Consider the following 26,522-nt stretch of genomic DNA (forward strand, 5'->3'; position numbering starts at 1 on the left):
ATTTTTTCTACATCCTCAACACTGATTTAAATAAAGATACACAAGTTTAGTTTTGAAATAACCCTTGTTTGCAACATTTTATTCAATTAATAATTTTACAGTGGTGTTTTTCGTTAAGTTAAATTGCTAGAAACTATTTGATTTTCAAAATTTAAAAAGTAATAATTAAGAGTGTAAAATCAAGTTATACATCCTACTTCACATGTGTATTAAACTACCCGTGTTTTATTTTAGCTTATCAAATACCCAAACAAGTCCAAGAACATATCTTTGCTTTACTGAACATTTCTTTGCAAAACCACACTTAGACATGTTCCCGCTGCATTGGCTTTTACAAGTTTGTTGTATTAATTCAGATTTAAAAGAAAAGAATTACAGTGCTGCTTCATCAATCAAAAAGCAAAAATAAATAAATAAATAACTAAACGGTGCACCATTTAAAAACAGTAAACAAAACATTTTATTGTTGCATACGGTGCAGTACAATTGCATTCAATTTCCAGCTGTATAAATACATTCATTTTATTTTGTTAATCATAACCATACACATACTTTACAAGGGTAGCACTCTGCTGCACTGATATGTAGAACAAGTTACAGTATGTAATAGTCATTCAGAGTACACCAATCAAACAATGTTTTCTACATCAGGCCATAAACACTTTCCTCCTATCAGCTCGTTTTTCTTTGGCCATTTTAAGTTTGTCTTTGTTGCGTCTCCAGTCACGTACTGTTTTTTCAGCATTGGGATTTACATGTATTCTGGCAAATTCAACAACTCGCAATTCCAAACCTGTTGAGTAGCATTTTCTTTCTTTCTTTCTTTCTTTCTTTCTTTCTTTCTTTCTTTCTTTCTTTCTTTTTTCTTCCTGTCCTACTTTTATGTAGTCTCACAGTCGTGCATTATTATAGCATTGCAGTTAGAACGAACAGAAGACTTGATAAGTTTACTGCTTGGCTTTCTAACCAATAACTGTTTGATATGGATCCCAGGGGCGGGTTCACTTTGAATGTTGACATATCCGTGGCTCGGGAAGGTGGGAATAAGGACATTTGTTGAGACTGACGGCTATCGTGTTAACACTAAGTGAAGCAGATGTGACGTTTGAGAGGTCAGTCAAGAGTTTAACATTCAGATTGACTAAGGGTATTGAGAGTAAGAAATTAAAACTTTTAATTAGAACAGTGGTTTTGTGTTTTAACCTAGCAGCATGGCCTGAGTGCTTTAGATCTTGAACAAATAAATCGGGTTTTTGACAGTTATGTTTCAGCTAGACATAACCGTGGCTGTAGTAATCCCACTGTGGCACTGGTGCAGTAGTTTAATATTACACACACTGGCGCATACATCACACCGGTGTATTAGTCACACCCCCTTTTAAGGGCCCTGCAGAAATGCCTAGAAAATCAACTTATTCAATGTTTTTTACGGTACTATACCATATACTGAAGTTGAGGTGGCAGGATGCCACAGAATCCTTGGGTCACACTGACTGCTGCTGTTTGAAGGGATGTACTGGGATTACTAAAGTCCTCTTGAGCAGAACTGACTGCAGGGAGAATGGTGTTATCTGGATAGGGAAAGTTGATCCTCATAATATTTTGCAGAACTGAAATGCCGAGATAATGCAAGGTTAGAATGAACTGCCAGGCTTTCATTTGAACCATCATTATAAACTATATAACAAATTACTTTGAGCCCTGGATAAATACAATCCGGTCAATCCCCTGACAGGTGGAGGGGTTCGGAGTGGGATTTGTGAAATTAAGTGTCTTTGGGCCATATTTTCAATGGATTTCCTCCATTCTCCTTTTTTCTCTTAAAAAAAAATATGCATTATGTTACTTAGTTGTTTTTGGTTCCACTTCTGTCAAATTAACAGGTTCTTTAAAAGATATTGCACTTTGAGTATATACTTGGTTCAGATGTATGTAGACCCTTGCAGTATACTGCTAACATTTTAACGTCGGTCCTAGAAAAGAGTCGAAATTAGCGAATAGAGTAGTGTGTCGGTTCACTTTCTTTGAGAGGAAGCAGCGGCTTTGCTTTCTTGGGTCATGCTGTGTGGGAGTTGAAATTATGCTGAAATCTCAAATGCTGCTGATTTTACACAAGTTGAGACAGGAGCCTTATTTTATCTACTCTTGTGAAACAAATGCTGCAAGGCAAAACTAGTCATGGTACAGACCTCAGCCTCTTCACACACCCGGTTGCAGAATCTAGTTGTCACAATTCAGTAAAGCAACACATTCTGATTGATAAAAGGAGATGGGTTCTTTCAAAAACATTAATTACAGTATCACTTCAAAGTCATTGATCATGGTCTGTTGCTGTTTCCAATAATTTGAGGGGTTTCCCAGAAAAGTCCGCTGGAGCTGATCTAAGGAAGGCTGTGAGTCTGCCTACATCTTGTTCCCGGCAGCCAGCTGATGGAGGTATTATTGGGTGTTTTTGATTTCTGATGTTTTGATTTCTGGTGCATTTGGCTGAGCATGTCATCCTTCATTTCCTGTTCCTGCTATTAGTATATCAGTTGCCCCACGCTTCAACATGCTCAGGAAGGTTTGATGAGGCATCGATAAGTGCTGGATACTGCATTACCTTTTGTAGTTAGGGTTATCTTTTTGTCTGTCTTTCGCAAGAGCAAAGGGAGTCATATGCATGTCTTCAATAAAATCTTATTACGTATAGTTGTCCCACCAAATGACTTCAACTGTATATCAGCTGAAAAATGAGATCCAGTTACCATGGCCCAAAAAGGAAATGAAGAGTTGTAGCTCAATCTGTTCCTGATCTATTCATGACGAAGCAATAAAAAAACAAAATCCTGGTTTTACTGACGCTGGCGCACATTGTCCCAACGAAAAACTGCAGCTGCAATTATAACATCTATGTATTTCCACATCACCAATTAAGCAAACAGCAATAAACTGTTGTAGTCATGATGTAGTGTGACCTGAATTGGATATCCTGGTTTGAAATCCCATTAAATCTGCTGATTTAAGTGTGTGTCCCAGAGGGCAAGTCCCATCTCATTGAGCCGCAGAGCAATCCAGCTGTAATACTATAAGCACTGAATCATGGTGTGCATGTGTGCAGGCTGGACGCCATTTTGCTGAATATAATTAATAATAATGAAAAAAAAACAAAACAATTTTGCATAGAGTTTAGACAAACAAAAAATAAAAACCTCTTAAATGCATGCACATGTCCCTCACATGACCAGATTAGTTGTATGCAAAAAGAATCCCAGGCTTGTGTGTGTAGCACTATGAAGGCTGCATCTCCCTCTTTCAATTCATGTTTAATGATGGGGAGACGGTAGATCAGGCAGACTTTGATATAGGTTGCTCAGTTAGCGGTTGGTTTGTAACAAGGATCTGTCTTAAAAATAAAAAAGGGCCATTATGGAGAACAGAATTGGATTCATGCTGCATGTACTGTGTGTTGCTGTTTGTTTTGATTACATGAAACCCTACAAATGTGTTATTTTTTCTAACCCTGGTTATTCTTATGACATGGACGCTGGTCTCAGGCAATGAGGGAGTATTGTTGTAAACAACATACTGCATACATTAGGGTCACATGTTTTACCGTTCTAAGTTGTTGTTTTTATTCCCTTCTCCCCTTGTCCTTAGGAAATACATGGGAGTGTTACTTGAACACAAACAAGACACAGACATCACAGCCTTTTATTTTTTTTAAATGTGTTTACACTGAAGAGCATGTGTAACCTCCCAAAATTTAAACAAAGATATGACACCACCACAACAGTAGCACTAGGTTTGGATAGTGTTAGCCTCTGGGATAAGTTCCCTGTAATAACTAGTGTTGCATTTACTGTAATTAAGTGAAATGACAGTTGACCCATTTTAAAAAATAACTTGGGTTTTATAAATGTTGTGCTATGTTGTGGTACTTTTAGTCCCAGAGTCTAGAATCCTGTCTCAACTGTAAATAATTTTGTATTTTATGAGAATTGATTTTAAAGCAGACTATGAAAAAGTCAGACTAAATGCGTTTAGCTTTTCCTGTCAGGAATTGACCCAGGGTCACAGTTCATAAAACTGACCATGAATAATTGAGGGTCTGTCCTTCAGCAGCCTCTCTGTACTGTAGTGTAATGTGTTGCAGACCAATCCAGATGGGCTTGTAATATTATCTCAGTGGTGGGGTAGGTTGGCTGCACTCTCATTATGTTCTGGAAAACCATTAGTATTGCTATTCAAAAATAAGTGTAATTCAGAAGACCAGCAGTCTTGTATAGCACCGTGCTTCACTTTGTCAAGTGTCATGCAACTAATTACTGCAGTCACCAAAAACTTGCAGTATAATAACTGTCAAAATGCTTGTCCACTAGAAGGCTTAGACCCCATTCGCACTTACTGAGCCGGCCTTGTGGAGCTGCAAATTTCCATTCCCAGTTGAGGTTTTAGGGGGCCTAAGTGCGTTCACATATGTGGCTGAAAAGGAAGCCTAAATTGCGGTGAAGTGCTTGTCAAGAATATAAACGGTGACGTAAACACTGCAGTCCTGGAAGTCAACATAAGAGATTGAGCTGGGAAATTTGCAAACGTAAATATGGCCATTTTATTTTTTGCAACACTGTTGGTACTGAACGTATTGACTAAGATACGATAAAGGCGTGTGTTGACAGTGCAGTCGGTTACTGTGGAAAGAAGCAATCGGGTTGGATCATGCGTAAAAACAGCAAACAAGGACATGTACATTACATTAGTCACAATATAGATTATTATATTAATGGTGACTAAATATGCAATGTCTTATGCATTGTTTATCCTTATTGCGATTTGCAGTCTTAGCTACAGTCTGAAGTGTGTCTGTTTGTATGTTTGTTTTATCGTTTTGATGAAAGCTGCACAATGAAGAATACTTGCCATTCATGACTAACCCATTATAATTGTCAAAAGTGTTGGTGTATTCAGTGCATTCCCCATTGCTTTTTTTCTGGGCTGGAGATGGTCGTAGGTAAAATCCAAGATCCGTGGTCGGTTTATCTCTGGCCTGCTTCTCAGTATTTCCGACAGTTCTCTGAACTCCATCAAGGACATAGCTGCAAGGACATCAAGGAGATAGCTGCTTCTGCATCCAGCACTCAAAGAATGTCATGGACATTTGCAGAGCTTTTTGAGATGTTATAGTAATAACATAATGACATGGATCGCATTATTGAGAGGTTTGGTGATTAAAACGAGTGATCAGGAGAGGATTTATCAGTATGTACGTCTATAAAGAGGTATGTGAAAAAATACAGTGAACAAGGGGTGGGGCTTGGCTGGAGATACAGTACTGAGTGTACTTTTGTGATTCAGTGATTTCTAAACCTGTTTTACTCTGAAAAAAAAAAAAATTTAAACGGCACATCTGTAAAGTAAACAGCGCATGTGAAAATAAATTGTACCTGACGCACCTGACAAGCACTGAATAAATTGAACAAATTTCTGCATCGTCCCAGTTGCTACCTCTTCAAACCGACATTGTTTGATCTACTATGCTCGACCCAGTATTGGAGTGATTTGAGTTACGTCACCGCATTCACGTGTTAAGGCCGGCGCAGGGCCTGCTTTGGGTTCACATATACAGGTAGGCTGGCCCTGAGGCGACTTTGCCTACTTTTAGGCTGCATCAAAAAGCTGGTCTAAATTTCACCCAGCCCAGGGCGTTTACATATGAGATAAGGTGGCCCTGAGCCAGCCTAAACCGCAAGTGTGAATGGGGTGTTAGTTTCTTAAATATATCTGGTAGTGATAGTGTTTGATTTAAGGATTAACTTGAGTTGCAGCCCAGTGTTCTGCCAAAATGCATTATAGTCCGCCCTTTCCAAAACAGCAATAGTCACATGATTGTATTGATCTGGGAAAATCATTAGCTCTAGCAATGAAGTTCAAATACAACATACTGTACAGTGTGGTGCTCTTATGCAGAACGCTTGTCTGCCACTACCTGCAAATAAGCTACAATAGAAACCTTTCAGGTAAGCAGTGTTGTCTTTCAAATCCCCTTGAGTGTTTTGAATCACCTAATTTTATGTCACTGTGTTTGTTTCCTCTTTTCCTCTCCCCCACTTCATCCTGTACAGCTCCTATAAAAGTCTTAAAATATTATACTGCATGCTGTCAGTTGTGCTGTCTACATTAACTTGATCAGTTAATTTGAGAACTTCTGTAACATGTAATCATGTTGGGCTGGAACAGCCCCTGAAAAGCCTTGAAGTGGGGCATGTCTTGTTTCTAATTAACCTTCTCACATGGCATTGAGGTTCCATAGTGCAGAGAGTGTGGGTTTAACTACATATGGCACATTGCCACATTTTGTTTACTTTGGACCCAGTCGTACTGTAGATGCCTTCAAAATTGACAAACAAACCAAAAAAAGAAACTCCTGCATTTCACAAGGTTAAGTGCATTGTAGTATCAGGGCTAGCTCATAGGAGCAGAGCCCTTTACCGGAGGTGGTGAGCCAGGCTATTTGCTGCATGTTCACTGTTTTGAGTAGATGAGACTGGAAACGCATCTTGTGTGTCACAGTGTCACTCCCTCCTAGAGTCATTAAAAAGGTCAAGCGAAGGGACTGTTTGTATTCGATGTCTCCAGAAATATATATATATAATATATATATATATATATATATATATATATATATATATATATATATATATATATATATATATATATATATATATATATATATATATATATATATATATGTGTGTGTGTGTGTGTGTGTGTGTGTATATATATATATATATATAATGTGTGTGTGTGTATATATAATGTATGTATACGTACAAGATCCTTTTGTGTTTAAATCCCAGCTATCCCACTGGCATTGGGCCAAGGAATCTCTCAACATGTGCCTTACTGTGGTTAAAACCTACAGGAACTACAAGTGTATGTAGGGCATACTGCATGATTTTACTGTACTGGACACTCAGTTGTTGAGACCACATTTGACACGTAGGGAAGGAGGTCTGCAGTATCCTTGGGTGATGTTGTTATGATTTTATAAAATGGTCCCTCCTGCCGATACAGTTGTCATAGCAGTTGTACTGCAGTAGCACATGCTGACTCATTAGACTACAGCAGTAATTTGAAGCTGATGAAAGGCCAATGAAGTGAGGAATTTGGTTATTATAAGCTTTAATATTACCATTTTGTTGCATCAGAGCCTAGGATCTGTCCAAGGAATCATGTTTGATTTAAAACTGGTTCCCTGCTGCACTGACAGCCTTGCTGGGATCAACAGCCCTCAGTGGTGTTCAAATTTAGAGAAAAATGAGAGCTCAAAGTTTGGTTTAATTGTTTCTTGGGTTCTGATGCTGCTAGGTATAGGAGCGATCCATATTCATGAGTTTCTGATGAAACTGCCAGATCGTGACAACTATGGAGCAGGCCTCAGAGACCACCTTGGCTCATGTTGCCATGGTTACGTATGGTTTGTGGTGCTTGCTGTTGGTTTCTTGTTGTTGTTATTTATTAAAGAAACAGATGTTACAAAGGGCTTAGTTTCTTAAGGAGGAAGGACTTTGTCTGAAATGTTGCTGTGAAGATTATTAAATAGTTTATTATTTGACCTAAAATACATTTGCCACTTCTTAGAAAATAGTAATCAGCTTCTAGAAGTTCCATTTAATTCAAAAATGGAAACGGCACAGTAAAATATGTAATGGCTTGGGTATCTTGTCCTCAACCCCAGAGCACAAGGTGTGATTTATCGCCCTGTTCTGACAGCATGAAAGAGAGAAATGACATGTCTGCAGAGAGATAAAAGCCAGGGTAACTGAAGCCATGCCTTTGATTGAAAGAGCATCCTTTTCTTTTAAAGGCATGTGCCTTTTGTGGACGACGGGTTTGCAGTGGGGGTGGAGTGCTGTCTCTTTTTAGGTAGTGCAATTGAGTTTAATAATAAAAGGTAATTCAGACCTGATATAAAAAAGATAGAGAATCAAAGAAGCACACGACAAAGTGTCAGTTTACTGTAAGTTTCACGCACCACAGCACACTTGATAAGTAATTTACATTGTATAGAGATGTAGTACCAGAGAGGGATAGGTGATTTTCTGTCATTTCTAATACAAACAAGCAAAAAAATCAATGCAATGGACTTTTGCTGTCATTTGTTTGTTACTTTTAGGTGTTGATCAAACCAGTTACACAAACCAGTCAGCCTTTCATACATACATTGATTGAAGTGTTGTTCTGGATAGCTCTCACTTAAACCCATGTCAGGATGGATCTGCCTCTGTATTTGTGACCGTCATTGGACTCGAACAGGACCACGGTTGTGGACTTGATCTCAAATGAAATGAGAGAATTAAAATTCAGTTTTAGTTGTGTTCACTAGAGCAGGTGTTCATTGCAGCCTACATTCCAGGTCTGGTGTTTCTGAGATTGTTAGCTGATCCAGGTTCAGGCAGGGGATAACAAAGTAATGGATACTTGTTTACAGAAGTTGCATTTCACGCAGTATTTCTGGGAAAAGTGACCAAAATCAAACCGAACAGAAAGGTATAGACAGAGATAATAAAGAATGTACATCAGCATACATTGGATCTCGACTTTCCTCTTTCCCTGTGAGAAACTGCCTGCTTTGATCAGTTTTACGATCCCTCCCCTTCCTCCAGAAAATGTTGGTCAAAACAAATTTGTATGTCAAGACAATTTAAATTGTTGTAGATTCCTTACTGTGAAAAAAAGCAAGCTAATAAACATGTAATTAATTCCAGCAAAGTACTGTATGCACATTTGGTTATTTTCTCAAGAATGCTGGTTTGTTCTTGATTCAGATGCCTGATAAATGCATCACTATCTTGTTTGGATTACACACTTCAACTTGACACATTTGAACTGGAGAGGTAGAACAAAAGAGTAGTAAACTTTGCATTTGAAAAACAAGCCTGGGACATACAGGGGCCCTTCACCTGGTTTATGTTAAGAGAAACGGGTTTGTCTGCATGTTTGTCCACTTGAGGATCCACTTGAGTGTTCAGTAACATAAAAACATCACTGTCGGTTATTCTATTGAATTTGATCTTGACGTAACAACAGCATTTCAGATCCCTCATCAGTGCTGTTTTGTTACTGTACTTGCTCAGACCTTGAAGCATTTATGTGGTGACAGGCCCTCTGGTAGTATTTTATATAGCTTTGCATAAAAAGCCATCAGATGCCTTCAGTGAAGACTGTTTGAAGAGCCTTCAGCCGTAATTACTGTTGAATTTGTAAACTGCGAAGACCTCTGTTTTGCTTTCAAGTGATGCACTATAGATTGAGGAACACGCAAAATGTAACACACATATTAACTAGCCAGTGGTATTGTACTTTTATTAACTGATCTTTATGCTGTACTTTGGGTGGTTTGTTCAAAAGCAGCTGTTTTCGCAGCTTTATTTTTTCACTACAGGGACCACGTACTGTACCAGCTACTCTCCAAAAAGATGCAGGGTTTTGCATGGTGAAAAATAACTGCAGAGGTTAAAGAGTACGTAGCGGGATTCTGAAAAATATAACATCATGTATCCCCATGTGTTGCTACAACTGTTTAAGTAACATACCTGTAATTTCTTTCATTATTAACATCCGGACAACCTTTTACACGTATAACTTTAAAGTCTGTTTCAAAATGTCTTTTCAAAATGTCTGCTCTAGTGCACTGGCAATGCAAGTACTACATCTCTGAAAGAGCAGCTGGGATGGATTATCTAATAGCACAATAATTAGGATGCTGTGAGTACTGTGCATCTGGATGCTCCTGCTCAGTCGTGTAGGAGTCCTGAAAATGACCCTGGGGATGCTGCTGCTGGCTTAGGACATGAGATACAGGTAAAGCAAATGTCAAGTTAGTATTCATTGCTATGAACACTTCATCTCTAATTGTAAAGCTGTTTGTAATGAACAATTGAGAAAGCATTGCATTCTTTGTGAGAACTCCTAAATTAGAATATATGGAATAAGAGAGATTTACCAGCTGTAATGCCAGAACCATGTGACTGAGTAGTACATTGCTTTGCCAAAAGTATGTTTCAAATTGAAGAGTATTTAGCACATAATACATTTCTCATTAAGTTGTAGTAATTATGGTATAGTATGAATTAGGACACAGCACATTTTCCCCCCCATGTTATGACATTAAGCCCTAATCAACAAACTCCCTCACTGCCCCATTTGATTTGTTCATATGCCAGTTAATTGGGAAATTGAAAGTTAATGACATCATGGCTACTGCACTTAGACTAGTGTATCTCATAAAGTAAAATGAATTTAGTTGTTTTCAGCTGATCATTACAGGCTATCTTCCCCACTGAGAAGGAGTGCTCAGACCTGCAGCTCTGACAGCTGCCTGTGTCGAACAGATGGTGCCCTTGGTTTCAACGGAGCTAATTCAAACCTCACTGACGACATTCAGAAAGGGAAGCAGAAATGAGTGGCTGCCACCCAAATCTGCTCGTTAGCTGCCATTTAGGAATATTGTTAGTTGTGGTTTAAGATATATTCTTTTGGAAACACTCTTTGTGGACTGAAGTTATCTTTTTAATCGCTAATAAACATTTCAGAAGCTTGGTTGAAGGCAAAGGAACTTGCTGTTTTGAATCTTTTACCTGCACATTAAATGTATACTGTATTCTCCAGAACAGGCTATACAAACACAGGTCTACAGTACAGCAACAGTGGTTAGGTGTAAGGGTTAGGTGCAGTATAGCTACTGTATTCCTTCGAATTTAAGACACGCTTTTTTTAACAATTTTTTGCTTCTCAAATAGCCTGCGTCTTAAATTTGAGTACAGCATAGTGATGCATGTATTAAAATCACCAACAAAAGACATTATTACCTGAGTACAATAACAGCAATGTGAGTGACCTCCAAGAAAAGACAACAAAGGCATCTGCCCAAAATATACAAGCAGCAACGTGACTTACAGCTGAGAAAAGACAAACCAAGCTTCCTGTGGAATCCTAAGACAAATGATTACAATTTCAGCATTTTTAACAAACAGTACCAGCTTGGACAGATCGGAAATGCTGATCAGACTCCTGTATTTTTCGACATGCCAAGCAATACAACAGTTTAATGCTGCTGTGGTTGCTGGGTTGCATGTTGCCTGATGCCATGCAGTGTTTTCTCATGCTTGCTGTTGCCAGGATGTGCGGTGCTGTAAGTGAGTGGTGATAGGTGTACGACAGAGACGCCATCTTAAGTATCATATACTGCGCAGCACAATAAACAAGATCCGTGGTTAATCTACAGCTACACTGTTTGGTGTCAGTTTTGTACAATACAACAGCGTAATTGAGGTTGTATCGTTGTAAATGCATATTTTATTTGTTTTATTTTTTCCTCAAATTGAGGGTGGTAAACCCTCTTAAATTTGAGGGTGTCTTTAATTCAAAGGAATACAGTATTTTTTTATTTTTTTTATCTATCTATATTCATTCTACATTCAACTAATTTACATAAAAAAACTATTCTGAACAATTCCTTCTTACAACTGTAGGCTGTGTCAACATTTCTGCAGCTACAGAACAGTTGCTGTGAGAGGCAGGACTTGAACAGCTGTGAAATGAGCCAGAGCTGTGCCTGTCGGTGCCAGTCACAGGTTCAACAGCATTCGCAGGCTTAACCAGCACTGAGCATCTCAAGCCCCAGTTGTGCATCCTTTGCTCAACTCCACAGCACAGTAATCACAGCGCCACTAGTTGTCCGAATGCGTAATCTTATTGGTAGATGCATTGTACCAGCAGGGTTTATTAAATGTTATCTGCAGGTCACAGTATGCAGTTGTTTTGACGCTTGTCTAAGGAGGCGAGTGTCAGGTTGTACTGGTCCCTGCTGAATCTGGCTGTGGAGCTGGAGTGGGAGTGCAAAGCAGCTGGACACAATGCAGTGGGAAATTGCTCACTGGTTAGGAGTTTGTTTCAGGACAATGTTCTCTCAATGTGTTTCCTGTCTGAGCACTGCCGATAGTATTACAAGTAGGTGTGTGTTACTTTAATGGCAGTTAGTTTATTCTAGTTGGTTAGTTAGTTTATTTCATTTTAAGATGGATGGATTGCACTGTAGCCAATCCTGTACTGTATTGCACCATATCAGGCTTTCACACCATTTTTTTTTTTTTTTTTTTTTTCTTTCACATGAACTTCTCTGTTTTCCATTATGCAGTTTTTTTACTCGGCAGTACTACAGTATATAACTTTTTTTAGCTTCTTAATAATGAAAATCTAACACAAAGAAAAATCAATGACTGTGTCAGGATGTTGTCACTATTTATTACATTTTTCTTCAAACTGTTCTTGAATCTCAAGATCTTGGTCTTCTCCCTAAGCTGCCCCCTCACCAAGACTGCTCTACCCGGTTCTTTAGAGTGCTGAGCCACTGTTTGCAATTGTTGATCTATCATGCCAATTATGTGCCATTAACAAGGAAGTTGTGTCCTCATTATTATGTCTCCTTGATAAGAACACACTCTCCTATAAAAACGTTCCGGTAGCTACAGTAAGTTAATTAAAATCAATTGGATTGCTGGATATTGATGGAATTAAAGAGACTTTGAAGCAAGTGATTAGAAAACAGATCAATAAATATAGCACAGGAGGGTACTATGCAGAAAATGTATAATATTAAAAGAAAGACAAGCTTTGAAAATCTCCCCCATAGAACAAATGTACAGACTAGTATCCTATATCCAAAGTCATATATATGAGATGTTTGCATCAACGACTAGATGCATTAAGATATTCAATGCATAACAGCAAGCACTGTAAATCTCTATATCATGTAATGTAATTTACAAAGCCTGTAAAAGCAAAAAGGGCTTTAGCACCTATTGCAAGCTGATAAGTTGTAAGTTTGTAGGAAAGGAAAATAAACGTAGGGCTTTCAGACTTGAGTTGGGGTGGAGATTGGACACATTTGGACAGCTTTGTCTGAGAATTCTTATGGTGTGAACATGTGCGCAAACATTTTGTGGCTGGTAGGATGTAGAGGGATAGACATTTAAATTGCATTCAGTTACATGCATTACAATTGTATATTCCTTGCAATGTGTGATTTTATACAAGGCATAGAATTCCTCCGGGAATTCAAAAGCAAAACAAATTGTTATTTTTCAAGTGAAAATATAGCCGTACATTATACAGTACACTGTTAATTCTTTCAGTTCAAACCGCTGGAGACACTCTACTGTCCTTCACTTTTATTTAATTTCATTCCAGTCCAGCCCAGGACATTTTATTTTCATTGTGATGTATACCTTTTGTTAACTTTAGAGAGGGTTGCTTCTGAAATTGCGTGGGTTCTTCAAACTTCAGTTGAAAACAGCAGACCGATATTGAGCCTCTGCTGTGCTCGTCCTCCTGAGTCATGCTTTTTAGTGCTCATGTTGTAAATGTGCTTGATTTGCAGGCGTCTGTGAGAGAAGTGCTTAATGGAAAAGATGAAGAAGTTCAAACGACGGCTTTCGCTAACCCTGCGTGGGAGCCAGACCATCGACGAGTCACTGTCCGAGCTGGCCGAGCAAATGACTGTGGAAGAGAACAGCAGCAAAGATAACGGTGAGCTTCAATGCGATCACTTCAACGCACATGCGATTCTTGTGTTGAGGGATTTGTCGCAGTAAACACCCTTGTTGGCAGTCTGTTAGAAGAGCAAGTATAAGACAAGATGGCTGAATTGATTTACCCTGTTTCCCCCAGGAGATCAGAAACAGATAATTAGTACTAAACTTATTACAGCAAGATGCTTCTGTCATCATTTAACCGTTTTATATTGAGAGATCGCTACTTTCCAGACAGACAGCTTGTGCTTTAAAAAAAGGCCTGTCTTTTATCTTTTAATACTTCTGTGGGTTCATTAATTTCCTTGATTTTTACCTGATATTTTCAAAATTATTCTCGGAGTATTTGGCACAGATTGCTTTGCCTTTACCTGAAATGAATGTCAAATTACACAAGATCTCAAGATGTAGATAAACACTGCCCAATAAGTAAGTGTCCCAGACTGAAAACACAGAAGGGGTTCTTTATTACATGACCTTAATGCCACATCACCATTCATGGTTCTTGGCGTTTCAAAGCGAGTAACGGTTTGCTGTTGAGAATGGTAGCAGTTCTCAGACGTAAGTATACAAATAACATGATTGTTTACAGTTCTGTGGACCAGCAGAAGACCGTTTTGCTGCAGACAGTTTAAATGTGTTTCTTTCTTTTTAATGCCATCTGTATTACTGCCAGCTTGCTGATGGTTTAGGAATCGAAGTAGTGAATATAAGATTTTGTGTTAGGAATATAAATGGATAAGAGCTGGTCCTCAGAAGATTGGTTGGTTGTGAAGCAGGTTTATTTTTTCTACCTAATGCTGTGGGATTGGCAGTGTTGCAACTCAGCAGACAGTTTTTGAGGCTTATGCTGCTTTTGGTGGGAGTCAGTTTTCCAGCAATAGATGTAGGTACTACCTTGCTGTTTTACTTTTAGTTATTTTCTAACCCAGATAGCATTAGCCAGTCCCAAAGCCATCATTTTAGCCAAGCTTGTTATTAATCTAGTTTCAGCTTTGTATTTAAAGGATTGTTGTATTAAACTTCAATGTTTGTAGATATTTTATTGTATTCAGATTATGCATTGCGTCCTTGCCCTCACTTGAGTACAGTACTTTTAAGATTCTCTCTTTATCATCTACAAAGCAAATCACCCAAGACTGCATGCTTCAGTCAGCTGAAGGCTTGAATGCTGAAACTATAAAGTTGCCTCTACATCTTGGCACTAAAGTGCTTTTTAATGAAATATGGCAAAGTTCTGTTTGTGAATATAAGAGTTACACTTTGCATTACAAGTTCTATAAACCCTATTCACAAAGGGTTTCAAAATCCAGCACCAGCATGGCAGAGTTCCATGAATAGTAACTCAAGACTTGTGAATAGGGACTAAAGTTGGCATTTTGGCACCTTTTTTTAGTAACAGTAAAAGTTCCTCTTTTCTGATTTGTTTTTTTATGTACTCAGTGTACCATAGAGACCCTTTCACCTTTTAGGCTTGTTCAGTTCTTTATTGCCCATGACTTGCTTACATGTCTAGCTGAGAAAATTTAAAGCAAACAAAAGCAACGTGCATGCACCAGCTCTCGGAACGAAGGTCTAGATTTCCTGTTTTAATAATAACTTTTTAATTGGTCTTCACTACACACACCTGGTTTGGGAGCACTCTTGTGTATGCAGTGGCAAGGAAAATGCTTGTGCCCAGTGGGTTGCATTCTCTGTGACAAGCATCTTCTACAGAATGCGGGTCTTGGCTGCAGACTAAGCATTGAGCATTAGACTGAGATTTCAGGCTCTCCACTACAAATCAAACAGACACCTGCTAAGACTGTGAAATATGTCTTTCGTCAGGGCCAATCACTTAGCTGTTTAATATGCAGTGCAGCCATGGCAACCAAAAATGGGGCAGCCCCTTCTCGCTTTAATAGCTGTCAAATTACATAGATCCTAATGTTGGTGTTGAAGTGAACCATGAAGGCAGTTAGAGAATGCCTCCAAAGAAGACCAGTATTAAATCATGAGGGATCAAAAGATGTGCTTGTTTGAAAAACAATGCAATAAACAAAAGTCCAACATCAAGGCCCTATGTTTCATTCTGAGCCAGGTTCTGATTAGCAGGATGGCTCAGATGGCATTTACAGCCCAGTGAAAGCAGATGCTCTCTGATTTTTCTGGTCATGAATACTGTGACTTAATGAAAGGAGCCTGCGTGGATTAACTGTATGCAAATAAGGTCAGTGCAGTATTATACAACGATTACCCCAAAAGTTTTGTTCTTTTAAGTACTGGTGTGCACAGTGTTTTAGAGACTTATTTATATTTGGAAGGTTTTGAATCCCCTGAGCATTGGCAAATAGAGCTGTCCTGCATGAGTAGGAAATGCAGTGCTCATCCAATCTCCTTGCATTCTGTTGGAATGCAGCACCCCACAGTGCAACACAACACTGGCTGAATAGTGAAAGTTAAACAAAGCTACACTGTGATTTTGGAATAGAGAAAAGTTCATGTTCAGAGTGGGAGATCTACTGAACAAACATGATCATGGGCATGACTGTAGGTGTGCACACGCACACATGACAAGTGTTTTTCAGTTAATGGGATGCGATACATGCTTTCTGAACCTTGGGTCAGTCAAATCTGACACCCAATCAAAGTTGACACTGCATTCTGCAAAAGGCTAGGAAAACTTTCCTGTACTGATGGGTACAGAAATTCTTATGACATGACAAAGTGTTGTAATTGTTGCAGTGATCAGAGAAATAAACTGTGGTGATTTTTCTTTTGGTAAACTGGGAATCATTCTACAATTATAATTTCTGTAAGCTACACAAAGAAACCCCTTAAGCAGTTAAGTGAGACTAAAATACATGAAAGGGAAATATATTTTATCAATTGGAAAATACACAAACTATTTTTTATGTGACAGCATATTGCTGTATTTAGACTAGGGCGATTCCCTTAATGAAGTTGTCGTTTACATGTGGGACAAGGGTTTTGTTATATAGCCATATGTTTGGTAACCTTCCAAGAGAAGGGGTAATGCTAATGTTCTGTCTTTACTGGTAATAATTAGGGAATAGAGAATAATAACAAATAAAGAGTAACAATCATGATTGTAAACAAAGATGGTATTCATGCAGGTTAAACAAATATGTATAAACGAGAAGAAACGTGTGTAATGTATACATTACATAAATTGTAATTTATGTTAATCTTGCCGTGTCTTCCCTTAGGAGGGAGCAGTAGGTGGTCAGTCGTGAGTTTGTCTTGTGAATGTCAGTCATTGTGTACAACCTGATAGTCATTTGCATTCCAAGTGAAGTATCCATTACGAAAATAAATATTTATGCCTGTCAACACTAGCAAGTTGCTGTTTCCCATGTTCTAAATACCTCTGTTTTACATTAAGTGAATGTATTTCTATATATATATATATATATATATATATATATATATATATATATATATATATATATATATATCATATATATATATATATATATATAGAATATATATATATATATATATATATATAATATATATATATATATATATATATATCTATAGAGAGAGATTTATTTTTTATTTTATTTATTTTTTTATTTTTAATACCATTAAAATGCTACTGTGCTGCAGTGAAAAAAAAAAATTAATAAGCATCTGCTACAAAAGGATTACTATACATCCCACTAGCTCTTCCATTCTGAGTGCAGGCTATCGTTCCATTAATAAAAACAAAACATTTTGCCACATTTTAGGCCTTTAGGTGAGCTGTCTGTTTTAACAGTAGAATCAAACTTTTTTTAAGAAAGAGGGTTCCTCTGTATTTACAAACAATCCAGCCAATATTGGTTTCCTAGACATTTCCAAATAAAAAGGTTACAACACACAGTGTAATAATGCAGCTTGAGATCTAGTAGAACCTGAGCCTGGCAGTAAATAGTTTATGCTGTAGCCAAGTTCCACCTACTCTACACCAAAGCTACATTTAAACCAGCAATGAAATATTAAAAACTACTGTAATGTGCAACAAACAAAGCCTTGGGAGACATTTTGAGTACCTGTGGGTGGACTAGGTTACTGTATAGGCTCCAGTTGAGCACTCTGTATCTTTAGGCAGCATGAGCCTTGACATTTGCTTCTGTATAAATTTTTGGGCCATTTTCACAAAGCATATACCACTGTTATCTAAATACCTAGTTGATTTTTAAAAGGCTTAAAAAAAAAAAAAAAAAAAAAAACCATTAATTCAACATGCTCCTTAATTGTTTGTATCTACAACTGTAACATTATCAGTTAGATTTTCACTTCATGTTTAAAATGAGCATGGTGGTAAATGCTTTAGGAATATCACGTATCGTATTTAACAGAAGTGAGTTATCTATTTCAATTGGAAAATGTATTACTAGTTTAATCACGCTGGACCTTGAAACAGTTAAAGTCAATAAGATGCAGGGTTTGAATTTGTAGATTACCAAAAGTAAAATCAGCTGTAAGCATTTTCCCAAGTGGCACACAGCAGTGTTTTTGCTGTCTGTCAGTGTGAATGGTTTCACTGGGAAACTGACTTCCTTCTATGGCTGCAAGCCACACTGCTGCATTCCCTCCAGACAGCTCACTGTAGCCCTTGATCTCCTGTTTGAGAAAGTCTTACAGTAAAACAAGGGGTACGGTAGTTAATGGGGGTGAGGGGTACTTATAGTGCTGTTATTACCAAATAGGTAACTAAATATGTAAATAAATTAAATTTATAAAAAATTCTATTTTTTTTTCCTAAGGTTTAATTACGGTTTGATAGGCCAATTACATGAAGCATCTTCTGCAGTGTTCAATAATTGAACTGGAGTGGCAGCTGATAAAAAGCATCAATCTCATTAACACTGAGCTAAGCAGTTATCCTTGTGTTCTCATACCTTGCTTTTAATTAGGTTTGTTCAATTTGTATAATGGCCCAGAATTATAGGTTAGCTACTGGGTGCGTTTTACATTGCTGATAAATACTGAACTGAGTCTCTTTGTAGAATTTTGTTTTGTTGCAAAACCAGACTGCTTGAAAAACTTGAATAATTTTGTTTTCTCAGCGTGGTATGTGAAATATGAAAGCACAGTGCTTAAACAGACTATTTTAATGTGGACTTGCATGGGAACTATTAATGGGGTATGTGTTGTCTACAAACACTTGTCACAATTGAGACCAGCCTTGTGCTTATTAATATTGGCCCATAGCTGTTGTGTTACCACTTGGTGACTGGGTTTACATTCATACACTGAATGCTGGTTGAGGTCCAGCCCCTATCTTAAAAGAACTATATTGCTAAGCAATGCATTCCTAGATTCCTACTCTGCAGCAGTGTTTTTTAAGGGAAATTCAGCTGTGTGTTTAGTTGCTTATAAGTGTTTTTTTGCATGCAAGCTTTATAAAATATCAAATGAAAGTGGTCTGAATTTGATTAGAAAAACTGGATGTATTTCTAGTTCTAGCACAAATGTAGTGGGTTAGATTTAGGATCTCTTATAACAGTTAGAAGTATCGTTTTAAGTGCATGGATATTGTTTGCACAGCATTGCCTTGCAAAAATATGCAAACTTTAGTCTTGCCAGAATGAAAAGGGGCTGTTTGGCTACCCTTTACTGCTCTACAACACTGGGCAGAAATAAATATTATAGAGCCCATCTACTAGATGAGGTGCAATTTAATACATCAGCATGTGAGGAATTATTATACTACTCATATACTTTGCTGGTAGCACATGCAGCAGCTCCTCCAATACCAGATTTTCCCTTTCTGCCTCAGGCTGCTGTCTGGAGTTGGCATGGGGAATACCATTTGATTTACATAAAGCCTTCTTATAATTCTTTGTGTCAGATTTGCAATTAGTTACTGTTTTATCACAGGTGTTTCCACTGCTAAACACTGACGTGTTTCAGGGGAAAATGCTGTAGACCACGCTATTGTAGGAAATGTTTGTGATTTAAAAAATCTATCCAGATGAAGTAAAACGTACATTATCTGACTGAATAAATCTCGTAATTTATCCATGAGATTCAGAATTTTACTATGGGGAGTATAGTGGCTTCAAATGTGTTTCTCACAGCGCTCTGGGCATTTAATTTATTTTTATTTATTAATAAAGAGGGAGTTAAGTTCAGCATTTTTATCGGTAGTAATTTTCACAGCAAGTTAGACAAAGCGTGTATAATGTAGGCTATACAATATTTCATTGTTTCTGAGTAACCCTTCCAATGTAGCTCACTGAATTTTATACTAATGCATGCTTTTGAAGGTGATGCATTTTGTGGGTGGAAGTTGACACAATAATAGTTGCTGTTAACAAAGGATAACATAGATATACTGTATTTTGTACTTTTCTACTTTGATAGGTTTATGTATCCATCCGACTGCCTTTTACATTCTAATAATATTTATTATAAGTTATTCCAGTTTTAACAAAGCAGTCTTTGTGTTATTCATATAACCTATATTAAATTGTTTAATTAGACGAAAGCAGTATAATATTTGTCATTTTAGAAAGATAGTTGTTGGGTAACTACTGATTTCATTAAGCATCCTCACTGCGCTTCCATATCTCTAAATCATTTGACACACAACTTCAGGATTGTAGAAATGCCAGACTTTAATCACTGTATAGTAAGAGATGAAATTTTTCAGTGATTGCTTCAAAACTGTTAATAGCTTTGTTTTTTTTTTTTTAGTCCCCTGCTCCTATGAAGGGGATGTAGTGGAGGCAGTCGTGCATTGATGAAACTCGATGCTTTCTTTACATGATATATAGTATCGTAATAGAGGTATGTGTCCTTTGTATCATGATACATGAACAAAAGCACAACGTCGCGGCAATGCAGATCACCAAGTGGTTCCTGAATGAACAATAAGTGTGTTTTATAGTTCGTATGAGTACATATCTTTTTTAAATTTTTACTCATCAATATGGTCCATCATTAAATGATTTAATCCTGTTATGCATCATGCAAGTAACTAATCGGGACAATTACATGTATCATGATACATATCGTATCGCAACATGTACATCATGATACATATCATACTGCGACCTGTGTATCGTGATACATATTGCATCGCAACCTGTATATCGTGATGTGTATTGTATCAGGTGATTAGTGTATCTTTACACCCCTAGTCGTAGTTCACACTTACCTGGAGTGCCGCTTATGTGGTTGTTGTGAAACTCTGTATTACAATTGTTTAGCATACGTTGTTAAGAATATCAGATTCATGGGATATACGGGGGGTGCGTCTGTCCATACATTTGTCCATCTGTATGACCCACTTTTAATTTGTTCCATACTGTATATCTGGAGAATTGCTTTTCAGATTGCTATTTTCAGACATTTAATTGTTTATTCTAATTACTACACTATTCTGAAACACAGTAACTCTGATCTATGTCAGTCATCAACCTTTTCATTGTGCCGATAGCTCTAATGTTGAATTGACAGTCATGGCGGGGGATACATTATTGACACACTCTTGTTTTCTATGTAATGTGAATGGTGGTCATGGTGATCTACTTTCACAGTGGTGATACCTGACTGCCTGAGCTATTGAGGCTATATTTTTGGGAACGGCTCACTTGAATTTGATAACCTTTATATTTGTTCAGCTTAGTTATTTCATAGCATACATTCAACTCTTTAAACAATGTTTCAAATAATTACAGAGTTCATAGAAATGTAGAGGTGGAATGTAGATGTCATGCAGGCACTCCAGTTACTACTAGGCTTGCCTGAGCTGTAAAAACTATTTTTGAATAAAGATCTTTTAGTAACATCTGTATCTGAAGATAAGCGTTCTGTACTTTCCTCATGGGTGTAAAAAAAAAAACCACACTGTGCTTGTTTTTATATTCATTGAGTGTCTTTTTGTTTTGGTCTCCCCTGGTTCCCTGGATCCCAGAGCCGATTGTGAGGAACGGCAGGCCCCCCACGTCACAGAGCATGCACTCCTTTCTCCACCAGTACACCAGCTCCTTCAAGAAACCCCCCCTGAGGAGGCCACACAGTGTGATTGGTGGAAGCCTTGGCTCCTTCATGCCCATGCCTAGGAATGGAAGCAGACTGGGTAAGTTTTTGTGATGTAATTTCTTAGACACATTCTGTGTTTCTTTGCAGTGCGACATTTTCTTAACAATCATGTTTTTAGTCATGTACAGAAAGTGGTCTCCTGCTGGTTGTCTTCACTTCAGTCCCTGAAACGCTGGATCATTTTTGCTGATCATAGTCCTGCCGTAGTCTTCATCTATATCTTGTTTCATTTTCTGTGCTGCTTAGCTTTCTTCTGTTTTCACAAAGTGTGCAAGCTCTTTTCCATTTCCATCATGAAGGTATTCAAATTGTCTTGGTGAGCATAAGCAATCTTCAAAGACTGTAACCTACTGTGTTCTGTAAACTGTATCCCAGCACCAGCACCAGACTGTATGCATAGGGAGTGTATTGTATTCTTCCTGCTACTCCACACATGCAGATATCTATAGAAGTGCCAACCTGGCCTGGAGGGTATCAGTGTGCTTTGGTGAGGGGGAAATGAAAATACAGGTGTGTACCATAGTTGAGGTCGACAGCACATGTCAGCGAGCATGCAATAAATCATATTGAATTTAGTTTTACTATATATGAGGTCTTATAATGCTTTCAATGATCTGCCTTGATGATTCTTTGTTTATTTTTTAAACTAAGTAATTTACCCAGGGTGTTGGCAAACTTGTTAACAGTACACACATTGTTTATCATTCCATGCTGTTTACTGTAAAGATCCCGCTCACTAGCATAGCACAAACTGTAGTTATTTTTGTGGTAATTTTTCAGACCCTTTTAAAAGGTGCATTGCCTTTTTAAAATAATTGTAGCTAACAAAGTAGTTCCTTAAATTGTCTCTGGCACACCTGTGGGTTAGGGAGGGACTGTTTCTCCTCATTTGTGCTACAGTGAACTTTGCTGGCCAGGTGCCCAATAAGCTCAAAGGTGGACACCTGACCTAACCAGTCATCTGCTTCCCCTACTGACTGACTGACTTTGACCCACAAGAAGCTACTGAGGTTACATGACCAAGTGCAAAGTGATAACCCAAAAATAAGCCGTAGAAACTGAGAACTTCCTTAACCTAAAGTAGTACCAGATATCGTGTTTTGAAATGAAAGTACATGTGTGCTGGAATTTGTGTTTCCTACAATTGAGACTTATGCAGCCAACATGCAAAATGGTTTAGATTTATGGAATTATTTTGTTGTCTACAATTACTTTAAACACAGCATTGTTTTTACAGGCTTATGTTGCCATAGAAACAACGTGCTTTAGGAAGTTGTTACTGTGGGGGTTTTTTCAGTGGTTTTCTAAGAATTTGCGAGAACCTCTAGAAACTTAACGGCCATTGTGGTTTTCAATATCTTTTGTGCTCGTTGAATATAATGTACTTGCAGTGTGTCGTCATCTGTCTTTCTGGTCATTCAAATTTCAACTCGTCTGAAACGCAAAAACAATACAGATTAAAAACATACCCAGTGTTGTGAATTTATGAGTGCAGGAGCCACAAGTAAGATCAGTATACTCAGTTGTGCCCCTGAACTCTGTAACCAGAGCCAAACCCTTCATTAACTTTACTGCATTAAAGCAGCTACTGTTTTTCTTTCTGGAGTTCTATCTGCATAATGATCCTTTTAGTAGAAGTCAGGTGAGAACACAAATCAGTCGGTGTCTTGCTGATCTGTAGTACAGTACGCCTCCACACTGAATGGTGCTAAGAACAGGAGATTTGCAGCTACTGAGAAAGGAAACTGTGGCTGCAGCTTTTGTTTTTGGCAGTGTCTATTTTGTGTCTTGCACTCTTGCTCTGTCGACAGAAGGGAATGCTGCTTATGCTAGACAGGTTCTGGAGGTAGCTGCAGTAAGTAGGTATTAAGATGACTACAGTATTAATGGCTTATGTTTTTCCATTCGATTTTCTTGTCAGTATCAACTCTTCTACTTGGCTTTTAGTCGCCTGCGTACAGTCATGCTGTGTTTTTTAGCGCTCTGCAGCAAAATGGCAGATTTTTCTGCTTGCATTCCTCCTGTGTTCTTTAATCAGTGCTACACTGGGGGGGTGAGATATTTTGGCATGGCTTCAGCTAAGCTTGTGTAGGTGTTACACCTACAGAACAAAGCCAATCTCTGAGCAATCGTGATGACATCAATGTTGGGAAGTTTCAGACTCCGGTCTTTGTAACAGAGCTGTGTAGGAGGCCAATTTTAAAATTTAACAAGTTAACTTCCAGTGTCAATCGAATTAAGAACTGCCATGTCATCATGTTCTATTGGGTGAGAGGAAAAGTATTCCTTTGTCACTTTCTGATCATTCAGAATCGTAACTTTCACTTTTTGTTCACTGAGCAAATATGAACTCCTGTCCTGTTAGAGGGATAGCTTCTGTATTGGGGGAGGGGGGTTGGAATTCAACAGTGGTCCTATTAATCAATTCAGTTATATGTATTCAAAAATACTTGTCAACCTTTAATTGTTGTGCCATGTACGGTATATTAAGTATCCCAATTCATAGTAACATTATGGGCACTTATTTAAGACATTACCTTTTAAGCAAAATTACAAGAAGTTGCTGTTAATTAATCATACGTAGACCTGTAAACAGTTGTGAATGATTTAATTTAGCTTGTAGAGATTTGAGTGCTGCACTTCTGCATGAATGCCTTCTTTCACAAAGAAAAGCGCCTTTTTGTTACCAACAAAATGGGGGGGGGGGGTGGACACACACGACTAAAAGTGCTGTTTAAACATACCAGGCCAGTTGTTACATGGAATGTTCCAAAAATCCATTCACATGAGCCAGCAATAATCTTATGAATAATTCACTGTATAAAGTGGAGAATTTTTATGACTTTTTATAAACTCATGATACCTGATGCCAAGTAAAGCAGACAGAATCTGCCCTAAAAATAATTTGTGTAATTTTTTTGCCACGTCTTCTGTATATGTAGCATGCCGCTTAAGTTATTACTTATTCTGTTTAATAAATGAGTGCTAGAACTACTGTAACTAGCAGGCTTTCAAATATAAAATCTAAACAGGGTGTCCTTGTTTGAGAGTTATGTATAGCACCGATTCTTTTGTGGCAGCTTGTTTTAGGTTTTGACTGACGTGGATCCAAACAGGGGCTCGGCTGATTTAGATAAGAGACAGAAATAAATGTATTCTTTTCTCTAAAGACAAAAGTAAAAAGTCTGTTCATAAAACATGTCAGCCTGTGTTGGAATGAAATAAAGCGAGGGATAAAGACAGGGTATGCAACGTAGGAGGCGGTTGTGTCACTCTCCTGCAGCAGATGGTGTACAAGCTTAAAACATATACAGTTGAGTCGCTCCAATCACACTCTGTCCCCAACATGCCAGTATGCTAGTAACTCCATTCACCATAGTATGCACAGGGCCCCCACGCCCTTTAATTCAGCCCTGGCTGTGAACGTTCCACATTCTGAATGAATCCTTTCTCTGCCAGTAGGAAAGACTGGGGGGGGGCGTCCCTGTACTTATTGTCGCTCTTTTTCAGTGATTTTCAATTGACTGAAACTCGATCACATTAAACCGAGATGACTGTAATCTATTTTGCTTCCCTTGCTTTGTTTAGACATTGTACATGAGAATCTGAAGATCGGCTCTGATGGAGAAAGTGACCAGGCGTCTGGAACATCGTCGGACGAGGTCCAGTCTCCTATGGGAGTGTGTCTGAGAAATCGAGTGCAAAGGAGGATCTCCATGGAGGTGAGAACAGCTCAGTAGATACTTGATTTGGGGGAGGCTTTAAAGACAAGCCTTGATGATGGCAGCCCAGTCATAACTGAAGATCTAGAAACACTGCCAGTTTCACCATGGTCTGTTGTCACATATAAACAGCTGAGTTCATTGAAGTAAGCAGCAAGCAGTCGTTACTGTCAGCTTGTTATGTAAACATGCCTAATAAGTGAACAGTTGCTGTAGCACTGTTGTGTTGGCCTGGTCAGAGAGCCACAGATTTGAACCCCAGCTTGCTCCCAGCACTCTGGTGGCAGTGGGTCTCATCTCATTGTGTGTTCTATTTCTTCCACCAGGTGGAATAATTATGTACAATATAACCCAATTTAACCTGAGATACAATAGATTCCCTACTTTCCACCAGTTGTTTAAATCCTGTTTAGTTAGTTATTCTTTTTTGGTTTACAAGCCATGGGCAAGTCTTGTGTACTAAGCACCTGCGTCAGATTCAAATAGCAGGATACTTCAGCTTGTGTTGAGTTTGTTTAGGCACAAAGGCTATTGCTAACACATTACTCATGCATTTTCATGAGGTTTTCAGAGACTGTAAAGGTGTCAAGCGTGCTGCATCTCTTTTGATCACACTGACCTTTATTTATTTATTTATTATATTTTTTTAATTTTAACTGAAGAAAGTCGTCGTGCACCTGGTGCCAGTTACTCGTTGTGTGAAGCAGCTGATCGTGATGCCTTGGCTAATGCTTAAACACAGAGTAAAAGTACATCAAAAGACGCTCCAAATGCTGGAAAGGGCATGAAATAGACAACAAATAAGGATTTTTATTAGGCATAGCAAGCTTTTTGTCTTGACAAAGCTTTTGTGTAGACTCCAATAAGTATTTTTTATTTTTTAACTGAAGAAAGTCGTCGTGCACCTGGTGCCAGTTACTCGGTGTGTGAAGCAGCTGATCGTGATGCTTGCTAATGCATTAACACAGATTAACAATCAAAAGACGCTCCAAATGAAAGGCATGAAATAGACAAGAAATAAGGATTTTTAGGCATAGCAAGCTTTTGTCTTAAATTGTTTGTTTGTTTACCAGTAAATGCTTTTGAACCAGTGTAGATGATGAAATTATTCACTTGCAGCGTTAGTAGAAAAGAGTTACAGAACTGTAGTTTTACATCTAAAGTTTCCTCAATCATGCACTTGCCAGCA

General features: G+C 38.1%; 1 protein-coding gene across 3 annotated transcripts in view; it reads left to right on the forward strand.

Annotated features, from left to right (window-relative positions):
• LOC121318279 (cyclin-dependent kinase 17-like) overlaps positions 1 to 26,522 on the forward strand; it is a 61,590-nt gene that overhangs the window by 19,158 nt on the left and 15,910 nt on the right. For 2 of the 3 annotated variants that reach the window (XM_041254785.1, XM_041254783.1), the window contains exons 2-4: positions 13,421 to 13,569; positions 21,484 to 21,648; positions 25,200 to 25,333. In XM_041254785.1, the coding sequence (XP_041110719.1) occupies positions 13,443 to 13,569; positions 21,484 to 21,648; positions 25,200 to 25,333 (426 nt within the window). In that variant the 5' untranslated portion in view covers positions 13,421 to 13,442. Of the gene's footprint in view, positions 1 to 9,669; positions 9,844 to 13,420; positions 13,570 to 21,483; positions 21,649 to 25,199; positions 25,334 to 26,522 lie in introns of all 3 variants that reach the window. The other variant, XM_041254784.1, reaches the window with a different exon arrangement.

Source organism: Polyodon spathula, chromosome 7, assembly GCF_017654505.1.
Source record: "Polyodon spathula isolate WHYD16114869_AA chromosome 7, ASM1765450v1, whole genome shotgun sequence".
Taxonomy (NCBI): Eukaryota; Metazoa; Chordata; class Actinopteri; order Acipenseriformes; family Polyodontidae; genus Polyodon; species Polyodon spathula.